This window comes from Ambystoma mexicanum, chromosome 5p (genome assembly GCF_040938575.1).
Source record: "Ambystoma mexicanum isolate Mex_15411 chromosome 5p, UKY_AmexF1_1, whole genome shotgun sequence".
Lineage (NCBI taxonomy): Eukaryota > Metazoa > Chordata > Amphibia > Caudata > Ambystomatidae > Ambystoma > Ambystoma mexicanum.
In genome coordinates this window covers 460,048,345-460,063,154 of record NC_090930.1, presented here as the reverse complement: position 1 = coordinate 460,063,154, position 14,810 = coordinate 460,048,345, and the positions used below count along the sequence as shown (strand labels likewise).

Below are 14,810 nucleotides of genomic sequence, written 5' to 3'. Positions count from 1 at the left end.
TAATCTTCGTTTCCAGGTTTTTATTTATAAATGCAGCCTGTGTTATGAAGAAAATGGGCTTCCAACGTGCGACCGCATCACACGTCGCGTTGCCGCTGAACAGCTGACAGGAGACGTAGAATCATCAATCAAGGGACCTCACCACCTGTGGCCTTGGCAGCGAGCATCCCTGAAACACACCCACAAGGCAGCAAGAACTCCTCACAGGTCACCACTGTGCTTCACAAGAGGCAAGTAGGAGAATTGCCATATAAATTCTTTTATATGTGTTGTGAAATATTTCCAAGTAAGTTACCGGAGTGGGAGCGCAAAACTATCGGGCATCCTGCACAGTACTTGATCATGCCCCCCAAACATATCTAATAGATGCACCCGCCAACAGTGTACAGCAGCATTTCACAATACATTTTCATGCCTTTCCCCACAACATATGCCATTAAAAAAACACATGTTCATGATGGCTCTGCCCATACACTTTCATGCTGGCTGTACCAATACATACCAGTATTCCCACGTAAGAAGACATTAATGTTTGCTTTGTGCATAATGTCAATAATAATAGTATAAGCACACAAGCCCAAGCTGGTTCTACCAAAATATACCAGTACATGATAACATATGCCTTTTGTCTTTGCCATTATAAAATCCATGCCAATATAAGACAACATGCGCACACTGGCTCCAATGTAGGCCAGTCTAGGCACATGAGAACATTTATCCTGCATGGTTTATCATAGCTACTCAGATAAACATGTCATGCTACAGAAGGAAATGGCTGCACTGGCTGCACCAAAATGCCAGTGTAGCCACATAATAACACATATCATGCTTGCTTTATCATGGATATCCATTGAAAATTCAGAAGTGCAAACCCCATTACACTCGCCCAACACTCCTCCACCCTCTAACCCATCCATCCCCACCCACCCAAATCAACTTGCTGACCCAGCACAAGCAGACACAGTCACACAACATTCATGCCCTCCCTAATTTTCACACGCATACACTCATCCATTCACAAACATTACATACATAATAGACACCTTGCATGTAGGCAATAATACATACTCACATAAATCATAAACATGCAACACCCTTGCACACAAATACATACACACATACTTTTTTCTTTCCTGTTTCCAGTCGTTGTGGGACTCCTCTCCCATATGACTGCTCCGCCACACAGACTAAAAGCAGGAAGCTCTCAAGCAGGGAGAGCTTCCTGTTTTGTGGCATGCAGAGTAGAGCCTAGACTCCTCCATCTCATGTTGCAAAAGGAAATAAATCATTTGCAGCTCAAGATGTAGGCACTGCCATTCCAGCTGCAAAATAATTATATCCTTTGCGGCGTGAGATGGAGGAGCCAGAGCGCTTCCATGTTGAGCTGCAAAAGGAATATTGTATTCCTTTGCAGCAGGAGATGAAAACGCTCGAACACTTGTGGCAAAAGAAAATATTATTTCCTTTATGGCATGACATGGAGGAGCCGGTGCGCCTCCATCTCACGCTGCAAAAAGAATTATTTCTTTCTGAAGTCTGAGTTTGTCGGATTTAAAAAATGAATAATTTATTTTTGGAGTCTCAGTCAGGGGCCTCTGTTACACCACTCACAACTGCCTCTGTAATCCCTGACCAGGGGTCACAGGGGCAGTCCCAGTGGTATCAGGGAAGTCACCAGTGGCCGCAGTAGCCTTGAAGCCCCCTGGTAAACTGATAGTGTACGGCTCCATCCTGGAACCAGTGTGCAAGTTTGTGGATGTTTTCCTGCAACCCATCAGCAGAGAAACCCCAATGTATGTTAAGGACACAATGGAAACCATCAAACCTTTTGAAGGCCTTGAATTTGTTAGCAGCTCTAGCCTCTTAGTCACCATGGACATCAAATCACTTTATACAAACATCCCGCAGGACCAAGCTACCGATATGATCAGGGACTTTTTGGTCTACAGTGGCACACAACAACGTGCACCAGAAGAATTCATTATTGACCTGTTTAGCATAGCTCTACACAAGAATTATTTTCAAATATGCAAACCAATTTTTCTTGCTGATTAGAGGTACAGCTATGGGTGCAGCCTTTGTGCAAAGCCTAGCGGTACTGTTCATGTCATCGTTTGCGAAATAATTTGTTCTCTCCGAGGCCAATCCATTTGTATCCAAGATAGCAAATTGGCAATGATATATTAATTACATTATTTTCATTTGGACAGGTGTTAGGCAGTAACCTGTGCAGTTCCCTCTGGGACCACTGCAAAAGATTTAGGACTACAGGTGTTTGGCAGTAAACCCACTTGGTAGTAGTCTGTACCACACAGATTCACTTGGTAGCTGTGGCTGAGCAGTCAGACTTCCCTCACGAAGAGTTTGGCAGTGTACAGGGTATTCACAATAGGTCAAGAGAACACAATAGAACAAGTAAACACTGACCAGGGCTTGGTGTAAAAGAGATATAATTATTTATTTAAAACCACATCTAGAAAAACACACAGGCACTAATAGTAAGCAATTCGAAAACACGGTCACTAAAAGATATACACTCCCTTAAAAGAATATTAGACAAGTCTTAAGTAAAGCCCCACTTATTTTCAGACAGCGGTGAGCGCTTAACGTAGATGGCACTCTAATAATTCGGTTTAAAAAGGGAGAGAAAAGCAGAGAATAAATTGAAACAGATCCCAACACTTTTTCACGAACACCACAAGAGAGGAAGGCACAGTAACACCGTGAATTCAGAGTCAGTAGGCCAGATCCGCTTTAAGAGGATCAAAAAGAAATGTGTCCAAGGTCACATGGTTGCAGTGCACAAGAGTCTTGTAACGGTTCAAAAAGGAGTTGGATCAAAGAAAGGGACCAGTTAGAGGGTCAAGGCGGCCAGCTCAGTCCAAAGGTTAAGGGGTTATTATTACCTTGTAGCAATCTTTAGAAAGGGAGGCCTGGCGGACACGGTACCTTAAAGTGGTGAGAACACTCAAGCGGGGGCAGTTGTTCCTGGCAGCGGATGCAGGTCGGTGCTTCGTCCGGGGGAAGAGAGGATCTCGTCGGGGAGGAAGACAGGAGTCCGTTGCACTGCCAGGGAAGAAACCAGCCGCAGAGTTTCTCAGGTACAAGGAGCGGTCCGTTGATTCGCGGTTCAGTGGTAAGTGGCTATCCGGCTGCCGGGGTGCTTGGCACGGGCAGTTCGACCACAAACCGGTCTGGGGTGGGAAGAGAAGAAGGTAAACTGGTTGTGCCCACCAGTCGGGGGAAGAAGCCTCTCCAGCTGGGAGATCTTCTCTGTCGTTGGGAAGTGGTGAGTCGGTTCCGCAGGGCTCCACCGTTGGTGTCGTCGTGGTAGGTCGGCTCAGCTTCTCCCTCGTCGGATTCTCAGGTCCTGTGGCGACTTCTGAAGTTCCAGTCCCCACAGCCCTGCTTTTATGCAGCACACCCCCATTCACTCAGCCTAGCTGTCAATCAAACATGCTAAGTGGTGAGCCGGCCGGCTCACCACTTGGGCCAATCACACAAGAGTGCGACTTGAGTTACCAAGGTAACTCAGTCCAGGGTGCCTGAACCCCCTCCCACACCCCCTGTGGTACCCAGACAGAGTGGCACCACTTTTGGAGGCTTCTGTGGAGAAGCCAGCCAAAAAGTGGAACAAAGGGCTCGACTTGGGTTGGATTTACAGAAGAGAACACAAACGCCATTTTAGAATCGAGTCCTGGCAAAAAATACCAACCAGTGAATTAATATTAATTAAATAAACCGGCAGTATGTTCGAGGCTATGAGAATTAAATAATTAAAGTTGGTAGCCTCGAACAATGGGAAAATCCCATAAGGAAATATTCGCGGACGAATATAAAAAGTAGTATCCACTGCCACCAGCCAAAACTCGATCAGGGGGGACGGAGACGTGCCCCCTCGACTAACAGACCCCGGGGCAATCGAATTGCCCCGACCAGTACGTCCACAATATGATGGTTTGTACCGGTTTCTGTTAATAATTTGGGACTTGTAAAGCCAATGGTGACTTTACATGCCCTGGGAGACAATAGTCAGTCCCAGGGTATGGAGTCTATGGTGGGGTGTCACTATGACACCCCTGTGTTACTGCACAGAGGGTGCCGTGTAACACACATAGTAAAAACACATGAGACCCTATGGACTAAAGGACCCCATACCCCATAAAACACATTAACAGTCAAAGAAACACCATAAATCATGCCCAAGAGTGGGAGAAAAAGAGTCTCACTCTTGGCAGGAGAAAAAAACAAACTCCAGAAATCTAGCAAAGCTGATGGGGACTCACTAGGTTAGGAAATTCAGCCTAAAGAGCGAATTCTCCCTAACAACAGGGAATGAGGAAATACTTTCTGAATTCGTCAACTGGCTGACCTTATGTCATGAAACCATTATGTTCACTATCGGGACTAACTGAGAACAAATACACTTTTTGGATTTGGTCATTAAGGTTGTTGGGGACAATTGTATTGTTCACTTTATAAAAAAAAAAAAAAAGAAGAAACACTACTCTTGATTTTTGCAAGTTTTCACCCCAAGAACCTTAAGGAAAATCTTCCTTTTGGCCAATGATTTCACCTTAGATGTAACTGTACTTCATTTGAAGACTATGACCGACATGCCAACAACCTCAGCCCTTGCCTGAAGCAGAGGGGATATCCACAAAAAATAATTTCCCACTCTATAAAAACATCAAGGGAAGCCCTGCTTGAACCCAAAGATCATACAGAGACAGAGGACAGGCTGACATGCATTACAACTTACAGCACTAATTCATTCCAGATCAAAAAAATGATCAGGAAGTACTGGCCATTGTTGGGCTCATGCCTGGCAAATACACGGGTACCCCTCTTCGCTTTTAAACAATCTAGAAACCTCAAGGACAAATTGGTGCACTCCAGGAGAACACAGGACAGAACTACCAGCTCTGGTTCGGGCCTGTGCCCCTTGCTGGGCTATTTTCCCTGCGGCCATTCCAAGGTGTTTAGACTCACCCAATAAATCCAGTCGTTCAAGATTTGAGACAGACAATGCGAAATAAGATTTCTCTTGAATTGTAAAACCACTAATGTGGTATGTTGTATACAATGCCAGTTTGGAATTTGCAATATGAGCCAGACCGCAAGGGCAGGACACAATAGAATTAACAAACATGGTTCTAGAATATGATGTAGGAACACCACAGCACCTATTGTCTCTCACTTTATAGAATACCAACATACTGCTGATGATGTATTTTGGTGAGTTCTTGACATTGTGAGAAATGTGCCAAATCCGCAACAAACACTCTTGTATAAAGAAGCACAGTGGATTCACTGCCTCTATTGCCTGCAAGCAGGTCTAAATGAAGGGATGCCATTATTATGGTAAACCCCACTTGATGGAAAGACTCAGCGGTTCCCACCTTATACAACTCTCTCACTAGTCACCTTTAGGATCACACCTGTATGAACCCTTGGGTCATGATACAGAATTCACACTGTAGGGGTGCAAGTGCGATGTATTTTGTTTCTTTTACTTCCATCCCAATGTAGATTTGCACTGGTCTATAACCGCAGTGCACCCCGCCCATGAGAATGATCCGCTGTTGTCAACCAGGGTACGTGACAGTTGTATATCTACACACATCTGGCTTGATATTAGTTGCAATATGACTATGCGTCCACTCAAGCCCAACCTTACTTTTAATTCACAATATGGAGGTTCCACATTCGGCAATGTAGGACCACCGAGGGTGTCTCCAATATTATGGTTATTTGAGTGGTTATCAGTGTCAGCGCACAGAACCATCTCCTAATATTTATGAATGTGCCTTTCTGAGGATTTTGCAGCAAGTACATGCTCTGACAAGACCTTCCAACATGGTGGCCGGCCCCATATCACAGTGTAGGAACACAGGCACAGCAGCATCCTTCCGGCCCTCACATGATCATGACTATAATGTCAGAAGCGGCTCACCTCACAGGAAGCTGCTGATTCTATTGAGTGCAGGCACCGAGACCGCCACTCAGCTTGGCGATTACGGAAAACCTTTTTGCAGTAATGATAGGCATTTGATGGGTGAGCCACTCCAATGCGATTAGCATAGCAATAATGTTCTTACATGGGTAGGCTTTATCTCCAACCCATCTGTCCCGTATTATGTCTCCCGCATACAGATGAACCAAGAGGTCATTATAAACAGAAATGATGTGCAGGGCAACAGTAATTGAAAGCAAAGACAGACCCTGAATAAATGTTGAACTGGATGAGGATAAGGTAGATTAGGTGTGGAAGGGGAAATATGGAAACAGTGACAAGTCTAAACAGAAGGACATTCCCCATCACTGGAAGGAAATGGAGGGATACATACAATACACAGCAGGGTCTCCCTCCAGGAATTACCTTTTAACTGAAATAAATTCTAAATGTTGCATTTGGTGTTGATGTGTACTTATTAAAAAACCCAATTTGCTCTGTTATTATGAATTCAGTTAATTTGTAAAGGTGGAGAGGTACTGTATCTTTTTTATTTTTGTTCATGGATTCTTTTACTGTACATTTTTACCCAAATTGTGCCATTGTTTTAATTAGATTTTATGAATCCAAACATTTCAAATATTAAACGTGAGTGGATTTGATTTAACGATGTTTTGCTTTCCCTTTTCTGTTGCAGAGCTAATATGGTGGCATATGTAATGCATGATGTCATATTTTAATACTTGGTAGAGAGAAACAAATGAAATAATCTAGCTTCCATACATTTGTGATGTCTAAAATCCATGCTATTTTACAAAGACAATTATGTTATTAAGGAGAAAATAATTTCAACTATGTATTCATATATGGAACAAGCAAGCAAAAGAACCAAAGCATCACTTCCATTGGCAGAAGAAGCATGCACTTAGATAACCCAAGGACCTTTTCATTTGGCTCACGTATAACCATTTGTCCAATCAGATATAAGTCATATGTGGTTATGAGGAAATAAGAGGGAGGAGTAATTCTCAGCAATATAAAACAGCATTGTCGAGAAATAGAGTAATAATAGTTGCAAGTATTTTATGGAAAGAACATTCAGTCATTGGAATTAAAGCCGGAGGCTCAGAACTGAAAGTGTACACTTGCGTATCATATTATCTGTTAAGGGGAAGTGATTCACCAGATGGCCGAATTGTAGACAAGACTACAGGGAGACTGGATGGTGTTCGGTACCCTGAGTCAGGCTGCAGAGAGGAAGTGCTATCAGAACCAATGTTTAAATGGCAAAGGAAGTTTTACCTTCAAGTGGGTGGACATCAAGAAAAGTGTGTTTTTGTTTATGATCATCAAATGGCATTAGAGCATTCATAGAGACTCTCCAACCGTTCAGTAATGAGAGCAAGGGCCTCATCACGAGTTGGGTGGTAACGCCGGAGCTATTAGCACCGGCGTTAATAGCCCTACCTCCAACCCGCCCGGCGATAATAGCGCCAGATCACGGGTTTGGCGCAACGGGTATTGCCCATTCCCCATTGAGCCAATTCGGGAAATCCCCATTCCCCATTGGGCTCAATGGGGAGATTTTGTGCTCTTACCACTGGAGGAGTTCCCGCCGGCGGTAAGAGCGCAAAATTTCGGCGGATTTCCCCCCAGTTAAGAGCTGGGGGGAAATCAGCCAAAGCCGTGATTTGACGGACCCTTAAATGCGACGGTAATAGCGCTACCGCCGCATTTAAGGGTTACCACCAAACTCGTGATGAGGCCCCAAGTATGGAACATCGGATACATACAGTCACCAATAGTAAAAAACCTGAGGCTGTCAATCATGAAGAACTGTAAATTTGCAACATAGAAAGAAAGTTTACAATGCCGTACCTCCTCCATTTTGATAAGCTAGGTACGGAAATCGCCAGACATTTCCTAATCCCACTGCATAGCCAATCAGTGACAGTAGATAATCTGATTTGCTGGACCAATTTTCTCTGTCTGGGTTGTGCTGATCTGAGTTGTTGTCATTGCTTACATCCTGGATATCCTGGAAAAGATGCAAAAAAGAAATACATTAAATTAAATTAACTATGCACTCATTTTATTTTAATTTTATTTTATGTGTGTTTTATACACAGGCGCCAGATTGCAGAAGTGCTTCAAATAACCAAAATCATCTGGTCGCATACCAGGATGTAAAAGCATGTACAGACCATTGACAATGAATTAGGGCTAGTGAGCAAATATGTTCAAGACTCAAGACAGTTTGTTCCAGAATTGCTAAGAGGACATAGAGCGGGTGGGCAAGTAGGTGGGCAGCGCGAGGAGCGATGAAGGTAGGGTATGATCGGAATAAAAGTGCAGTTTACTGAAGAGGGTATGAAACTGTATATCAGGTAAGTGCTATTATGATAAAAGGGAGATGGAAGGAGGAAGGGCAGGGGTGGTGGGGAAAGTGTTAACCAAAGGTGAAGGAGGTAGAGTAGGGAGGGGCATCTGAGGTGCCTAACTGCTTGGATAGTTAAAAAAATGGGGTGTCCGGAAGAAGGAGGGCATGGAGTCATACTTTTGAAGTGTTAGATGTATGTTAGATGTATGAAGGTTGAAGCAGGTGGTGTGTTAGGTTTGTCATTGAAGATTGGCACCGTACAAATCTTTGGATAATTTTTTGAAGGTGCTGAATTTGAGTTCTTGCAGGTCAATGGAAGAGAAAGATCTGCCTCTGCATTTTTTTGCATTCAAATGTGGTAGGTGTAGTTTCATTTTATTTGATGACCGTAGGCATCTGAATAGGGTGGCAAGCTTAAGGAATGATTGGAGGCAAGAGGGGATAGAAGAGTGGATGGCCCTGTGGGTAATGTTTAGAATTTGAGTTCTATTTTAGTTTTGATGTTTAACTAGTTGAGTGATTTTAGAGCTGGAGTGATATGGTTATAAGGCTTTAGGTTTAGTATGTAGCTTGCATTTTTCTATTGTATACGTTGGAATACTTTTAAGTTTTCTAAGGACTGACCTTTATAGAGAGAATTGCAGTTTTCTTGACTGGAGAGCATTAGGACTAAGAAAAGGGCAGTTCCTGTTTGGACCTGTTCAGACCAGGAGGACCCAGGGCCGACCCCCTGCTCAGACAGCAGGTTAGCATGCACCAACATGTGTTTACACCCTCTGTCCCCACAGGCCATCCCCACCCCCTGTGGTCCCCCCATGATGTTCCCGTGTGCCCCCCTTCTCACACTCAGGTGTTGCCTGTTTTGCTTGATTCTTCTACCCGGCTTCCCCCGCCGCTCTCTCCAGCCTACTTCAGCAGGAGTCTGTCCTGATACATGCTGGTTTCACCATCACTGTCCTGTGGCCATGGCTGGATTTGACTTTTATGGACTTCATTGATTCATGGTATGTCACTCTTTCTCAACTCGCATGCTGTACTTCCTTTGCATTTTGTACTCATGGTAGCCCTGAATCATGCTGTTCCTATCTTCATCTTTTATCCTGGCTTGCAACATGATATGTTACTACTGACTTCTGCAATTTTATTCGCTCTCCCTTCTTTCTTTCTTCTCCACTCTTTTTTTGACTGCTTCCTCTCTATTCCCCCTCCTCTCCCTTCTCCTACCTCCTCCCCTCCCCCCTTACTTTCTTCTATGCACTTACTCTATCAGAATTGTCCCTGGACCTAGTATGATAGCAACCTCGTCTGTCTCCTCCCACCTCCCCTTACTGTTCCCCCAATCCCCATCCAGCACTATCTGAAATCTTGTCAGGGATAGTACGATAGTTGCTTGTTTTGTTCCTCCCCACCCTTTCTGCACCCCTCACCCTCACCTTTTGTTTTTCTCCAGCTCTACCAGAAATGTCGTCAGGCCTAGTACGGTAGTCGCCTGTCTGTTTCTATTTCATTCCCACTCTCCCCCTCCCTTCCTTATCTATGTCTTAGCTCTTGCACTATCTGAAATGTCGTCAGGTCAAGTACGATAGTTAATTTCACATCCTTACTGTTCACGGCCTGTAAGAATGTCATTGTATTTTCCCTTGTTCCCTTCCCTTGAAGCGCTTTGAAACACATTGTGTTTGGGCGCTATATAAACAAACTATCATATCATATCATATAGACAAGTACACACCACCTCAAGGCCACAAATGCGAACAATCTCAAATGACATCCCTTAGAGGTTCTGCTGAGTGGCTGTCCCCTAATACAGAATGAGGGGAGTGGAAAAGTGTGAGCTCTTTGACTTTTGCCAGACTTGCATTGATTTCTTCACCTGCGGGTGGTCTTGTCAGTTTCTGTGTTCTGTGTATACTTGATGGCCCGGAGACAAGCATCCCTGAACAGCTCACCAACAAACCGGGTGAATAGGCATGTATCCTTCAAAGCAATAGCCATACTCATCTGCATTTTCAGCCAGACTCTTACCTTGTCATGTATGTCAAATGTGTGATGTTTGATGACCGGACTAGCAACGCTGCCCTTGGTGCTTCGCCTATGGTCACAGATATGATGGACTGTGATCCCTGCTCTGCAGAGGATTTGGGATGTATCTGGTGAAGGATCAGCGCTGGTGTTTCTAAACACAGTTTTAAGGCGCTTCATTAGCCCATGGGTCCCGGACTCCATGGGGCACTGGTCAGCTGCGCACAAAAGGCCTAAAATTCGATCATATCAGAGGAGCCAGCCCAAGTACACGGGTCCAGTCAACCACCATGCGAGGACTGGGGCACCATCCAGAGGCGGTAAACATGTACACACTGATGGGAGGGGTTGATGGGCGGGGAGATTCGTTTTGACGGTCGGATAGAGGCATTCTTACAAGTAACATGTATGAACAGAAACTGTGGAGGCACTGCAGAGAGGAGTATCAAGAGCAACAGGGAGAAAGGTTTAACACAGAGCGGGGGGGAAAGGGGTGGGTTGTCTCACTGGATGAATCTGCTCCTTCTGCCAAGGCACTAGCAGGAAACTCTTCTCGTTCAGCAGCTGCCTGCACCGCTTTCTCCACGTCCCTTTGAATATTGTGGGATGCCTGGTACTTACTTCAACCAATGCACAGAAGACAGGCAGATCAGAGGGGCACGTGTGGTGCTCCGTTTGTAATGCGCAGGTGCCACCCAGCGCTGCCACAGCTATGATGCCACTCGTCACCCAGGCCTGACCCAACCCCTCAGCTTCACAGAGCCGCCTGGTCTCTGACTCTGCTGCTACCGCCATTGCCTGCCTGCAAACAGTTTTCAGGGCTGGTGCTATCACAGGCAAGGCAGCATAAACGTAGTGTGTGTTAAAGCAGCATTTTGCCGCTCTAACATTTTGTGCATATAGGAAAGCGCCTAACCTAGTGATAGCACCGGCCCTGTGTACCAAGTGCGGTCTTTAACATTACATTCATGTTAAATTCCACTATTTGAGTGAACCCAGATCTCTCGACATACTGGATAGGTCTGCAGCCTCGGGCTCTCAAGATACTTTAGACATCAACTCCCATGAGCACTATACAGCACAGACAATGGTCAGGGATCATGAGAGTCGTAGTGCAAACCACATGGACAGGCACAGGTTGCTCTATTGAGACACTGAACACACAACTACTGGGCGTTATTACCACCATAAGACCTCTAAAATACACGCCAGAGGCTGAAGAACTGGCTCTCGAATTATGTCACTCAAAGACTGAATGGCCTATGAAAATCCCCTACAGCCCCTTTTAATAGACAGCTTGACATCTCCACACACTCTATCAATCCACACACTCTATCAATCCAACCGGACGATGTCTAGTTGATCCAATATCCTTGATCAGTGACTCTACTAATTAGACTGATGGAAGCTGAAGTCCGAAACATGTGGAGAGCCCAATATTGTAGACCCCTTCTTGGCGATCACCGCGTACTCCCCGGCATAGCAGGAGTGTTGTGGGATGTTTTCAGCGTGAGCAAGGCCCAGGTCCACAGAGCCGAGAAAGTGTGGAATACTGTTGAAGGAGTTTATGGATCTGACGGATGAGCTGGGGGTTCCCCTGATGATGAAGAAGAGGGTACTCCACTCCTTGGTTCCATGAAGAAGGCTGTGACCCACTAAGGCCGAAACGTCCTGGGACTCCCTTACCCTTGTGGTGTGGCGGGGTCCCCCCCAGATCCAAGTAGAGATTCATTTCAGGGACGTCGATCAACTATATATTTTTTGGTCACCCTTTAGCCTGGCTTAGTTAGACCTATCCAAGGACTTTTACCTTCGAGGATAACTGTCTACAATTAGAAAAATGAAATGTAGTAGCAGCAACAGAATGTCGTTATACTTCTGTTAGCATGCACATGTATGACTTTTTCCTATCTTTTGCTACATGCCTTTTCTTCTTTTTTCTACATTTTTCTCTATTTAGTTTTATATTTGTTTACATTTTGTATATGTGACTTTGGTGAAAAAATGTACACCTGTATATTTTGTACTTATAATTTCTTTACAAAAAATATGTAAAAGAACAAGGACAGTCACTTAATAAAAGCTGTTCTTTTACAGACTAATGGTCTAGCACAAGTGGATTATTATGGTTCTCTTATGTACTGCTATCCTTGGTAAATACACAAATGGTGATATCCAAGGATAACACATTGTCGTTAAACCTAGGCTGCAATCAATAAGCGGCAGTCGGCTTAGACTTTTCCAGTCAGGACACCCGCACTCTTTGTACACAACCCTTCTTGGCGATGGCAACTTCCCCAGCCTTTACTGGGAGTTTTCAGACTACATTTCAATCACTTCGTCCATGTTATGGTTTGTTGTTTTTACTCTTGTTTTCCAAACTGAGAGCAGGCATTGTTTTATATTTACTCCTAAGTATGGTGGACATCCAGGTAGTTAACTGTTTTTCAACTACATATCTGAGCGTCCAGGATGCTATTGAAATAGCGCGTGCAGCATTACGTGCAATGGTGAACATGGGAAGATCCGTGTGAAAGAAAGCAAAAGCACAAGTGAAATGCAGACAATTGGCCCAACGCAAAGACAAGTGTAGCCGACCTCACCTGCAACCGTGCGGAACACTTTGCCGTGTATCGCTAAACTAAACACCATTGTCTGCAACACTGCAGGTCAGCTCCCTTGGGCGGAATTGCGTTCTGCACCAGGGACCTAGCTCTGAATGGAATGTATATAGCCTTGAGATAAGTAGGGTCCATGTAACAAACATGTTGACATCAAGTTAAAGATTGCCTGAATACAGCCTTGCTTGTTTCAAAGATGGGCGCGCAACTCAATAGATTTTAACAGGGCTCTTACAATGTTCTTTTCGGGATTGTTTTTTTCTAATGGTGTTGTATCGCTTTAACAATACGATGTCATGTCTTCTTTTACATTGCACTTCCTATCACAGGCTGTAGTTTCGAATGACTCTAAATAAAATGCATGTTTATTACCAGATTCGCAGAGCACTCTTATTCCGCCTGAGAATGATGAAAGGCAGAGCCCCGCCAGTATGTGAATCTGTGACACGCCGTCTCAGGCCACTCATCTGTCTTACCAGGTAGGCTATCATTAAGTACACTTATGACATCATTAAACAGTGGGTAATAAAACATGCTATTACAGCACTTAGAAGCAGGACGTGCTCGGTGATTAAGTAACTGTTTACAACCAACAAAAAAAAACGAATTTGAAAGCCCGGAAGCGCAATCCATCAAGAGTTCAACAATGCGTGCTCTGTTCAAAAACCGGCATTGCGCAAAATAGCAGCGAAAAAGTGGACCGTGGAGAGAAGGAAGCGGGTGGGGGTAGGGATCCTGGGGACGGCGGGGGTTGCGAGAGGTTTGGGTGGTCTTTTCATGCCAACCTCTTCGATATGCAGCATGGCCTTAATTTATGGGATAATGGGATCGATGGGTTTTCGTAGCATATGAGATCGATAATTCAGAGGTTCAACCGTGAAACTCACTGTGCGCACTTTTTCCTAGAAGCGCATCACTACCACTTTTAAACACCAGTACCCACCTGTGTATATAGGTACCTTGACCCTGTGTATATAGGTACCTTCACGCGTTAGTGAACACTGTTACTAAAATGACTCGATTTATTGAAAAGGAACAGCCTAGGATTATGCGAATTCTGTTTGACAAAAGCCTCGATATCCGCATCTAGAGAAACGCGCAGATGTGTTCAAAGGGAAACAGCCTCAGCTTGCATCAGAACCGCTGCCGAGCTGGGCGGCAGCCAACACTTCTCAGCATCCAACCACCATCCCCTCCCCCCCCCCCACCCCCCGCACTAAAACCTGCCCCAACTCTCCTCCGGGTGCTCGTGACAAACCTAGCTGCCGTGCGGAGGCACGCTTTGCGCGCACATTGTACATACCTTGTCTTCTCTAGGTTTTTTACGACAGCATCTGAGACAAGCAGGTAGTGCCATTTTTCTCAGTCCCATTGCAGAAGGGGAACAGAAGCCTCCCGGTGACCCGTGGCTTATGCCTGAGCCTTTCCCGCAAGACGCGTCCTCCTTAGATGTGAGAGGCACAAAAAGACCTGACCTGGAAGCCACGCCGATTCATCATCCCTAGACAAAACCAGCCTCCGCCCATTGTTTGGGAATTTATTGCGTGGGAGACATCCCACAGGTATCCTGCACCTGTTATAAATGTGATTTTGTAACTACCTTGCTGCTCCTGTTAGGAAAGTACATTTAGTCTTCGCATCACAGCCAGCATTTCGTGATTCCGGGCCTGATTCATTTAATGATTTGTTAATACATAATGTTATGCAAACAGAAGGCATATGATTTATAAAATACTAGCAGACTGCAGCATAATACATGCCAATCTAGCATATCCTGGCCTCTTTCTCTGTCTACGCGGACTTGTTCATATCATGGAAGTCGCCATATCGG

General features: G+C 44.8%; 1 protein-coding gene across 1 annotated transcript in view; it reads right to left on the bottom strand.

Annotated features, from left to right (window-relative positions):
* LOC138481018 (sodium- and chloride-dependent neutral and basic amino acid transporter B(0+)-like) overlaps window positions 1–14,429 on the bottom strand; it is a 401,144-nt gene extending 386,715 nt beyond the window's left edge. Inside the window, exons 1-2 of the mRNA XM_069612865.1 lie at window positions 14,283–14,429; window positions 7,835–7,994 (exon numbers count right to left, since the gene is read on the bottom strand). Of these exons, the coding sequence (XP_069468966.1) occupies window positions 7,835–7,994; window positions 14,283–14,351 (229 nt within the window). The 5' untranslated portion in view covers window positions 14,352–14,429. The remainder of the gene's footprint in view (window positions 1–7,834; window positions 7,995–14,282) is intronic.
* Between the last annotated feature and the right edge of the window lie 381 nt (window positions 14,430–14,810).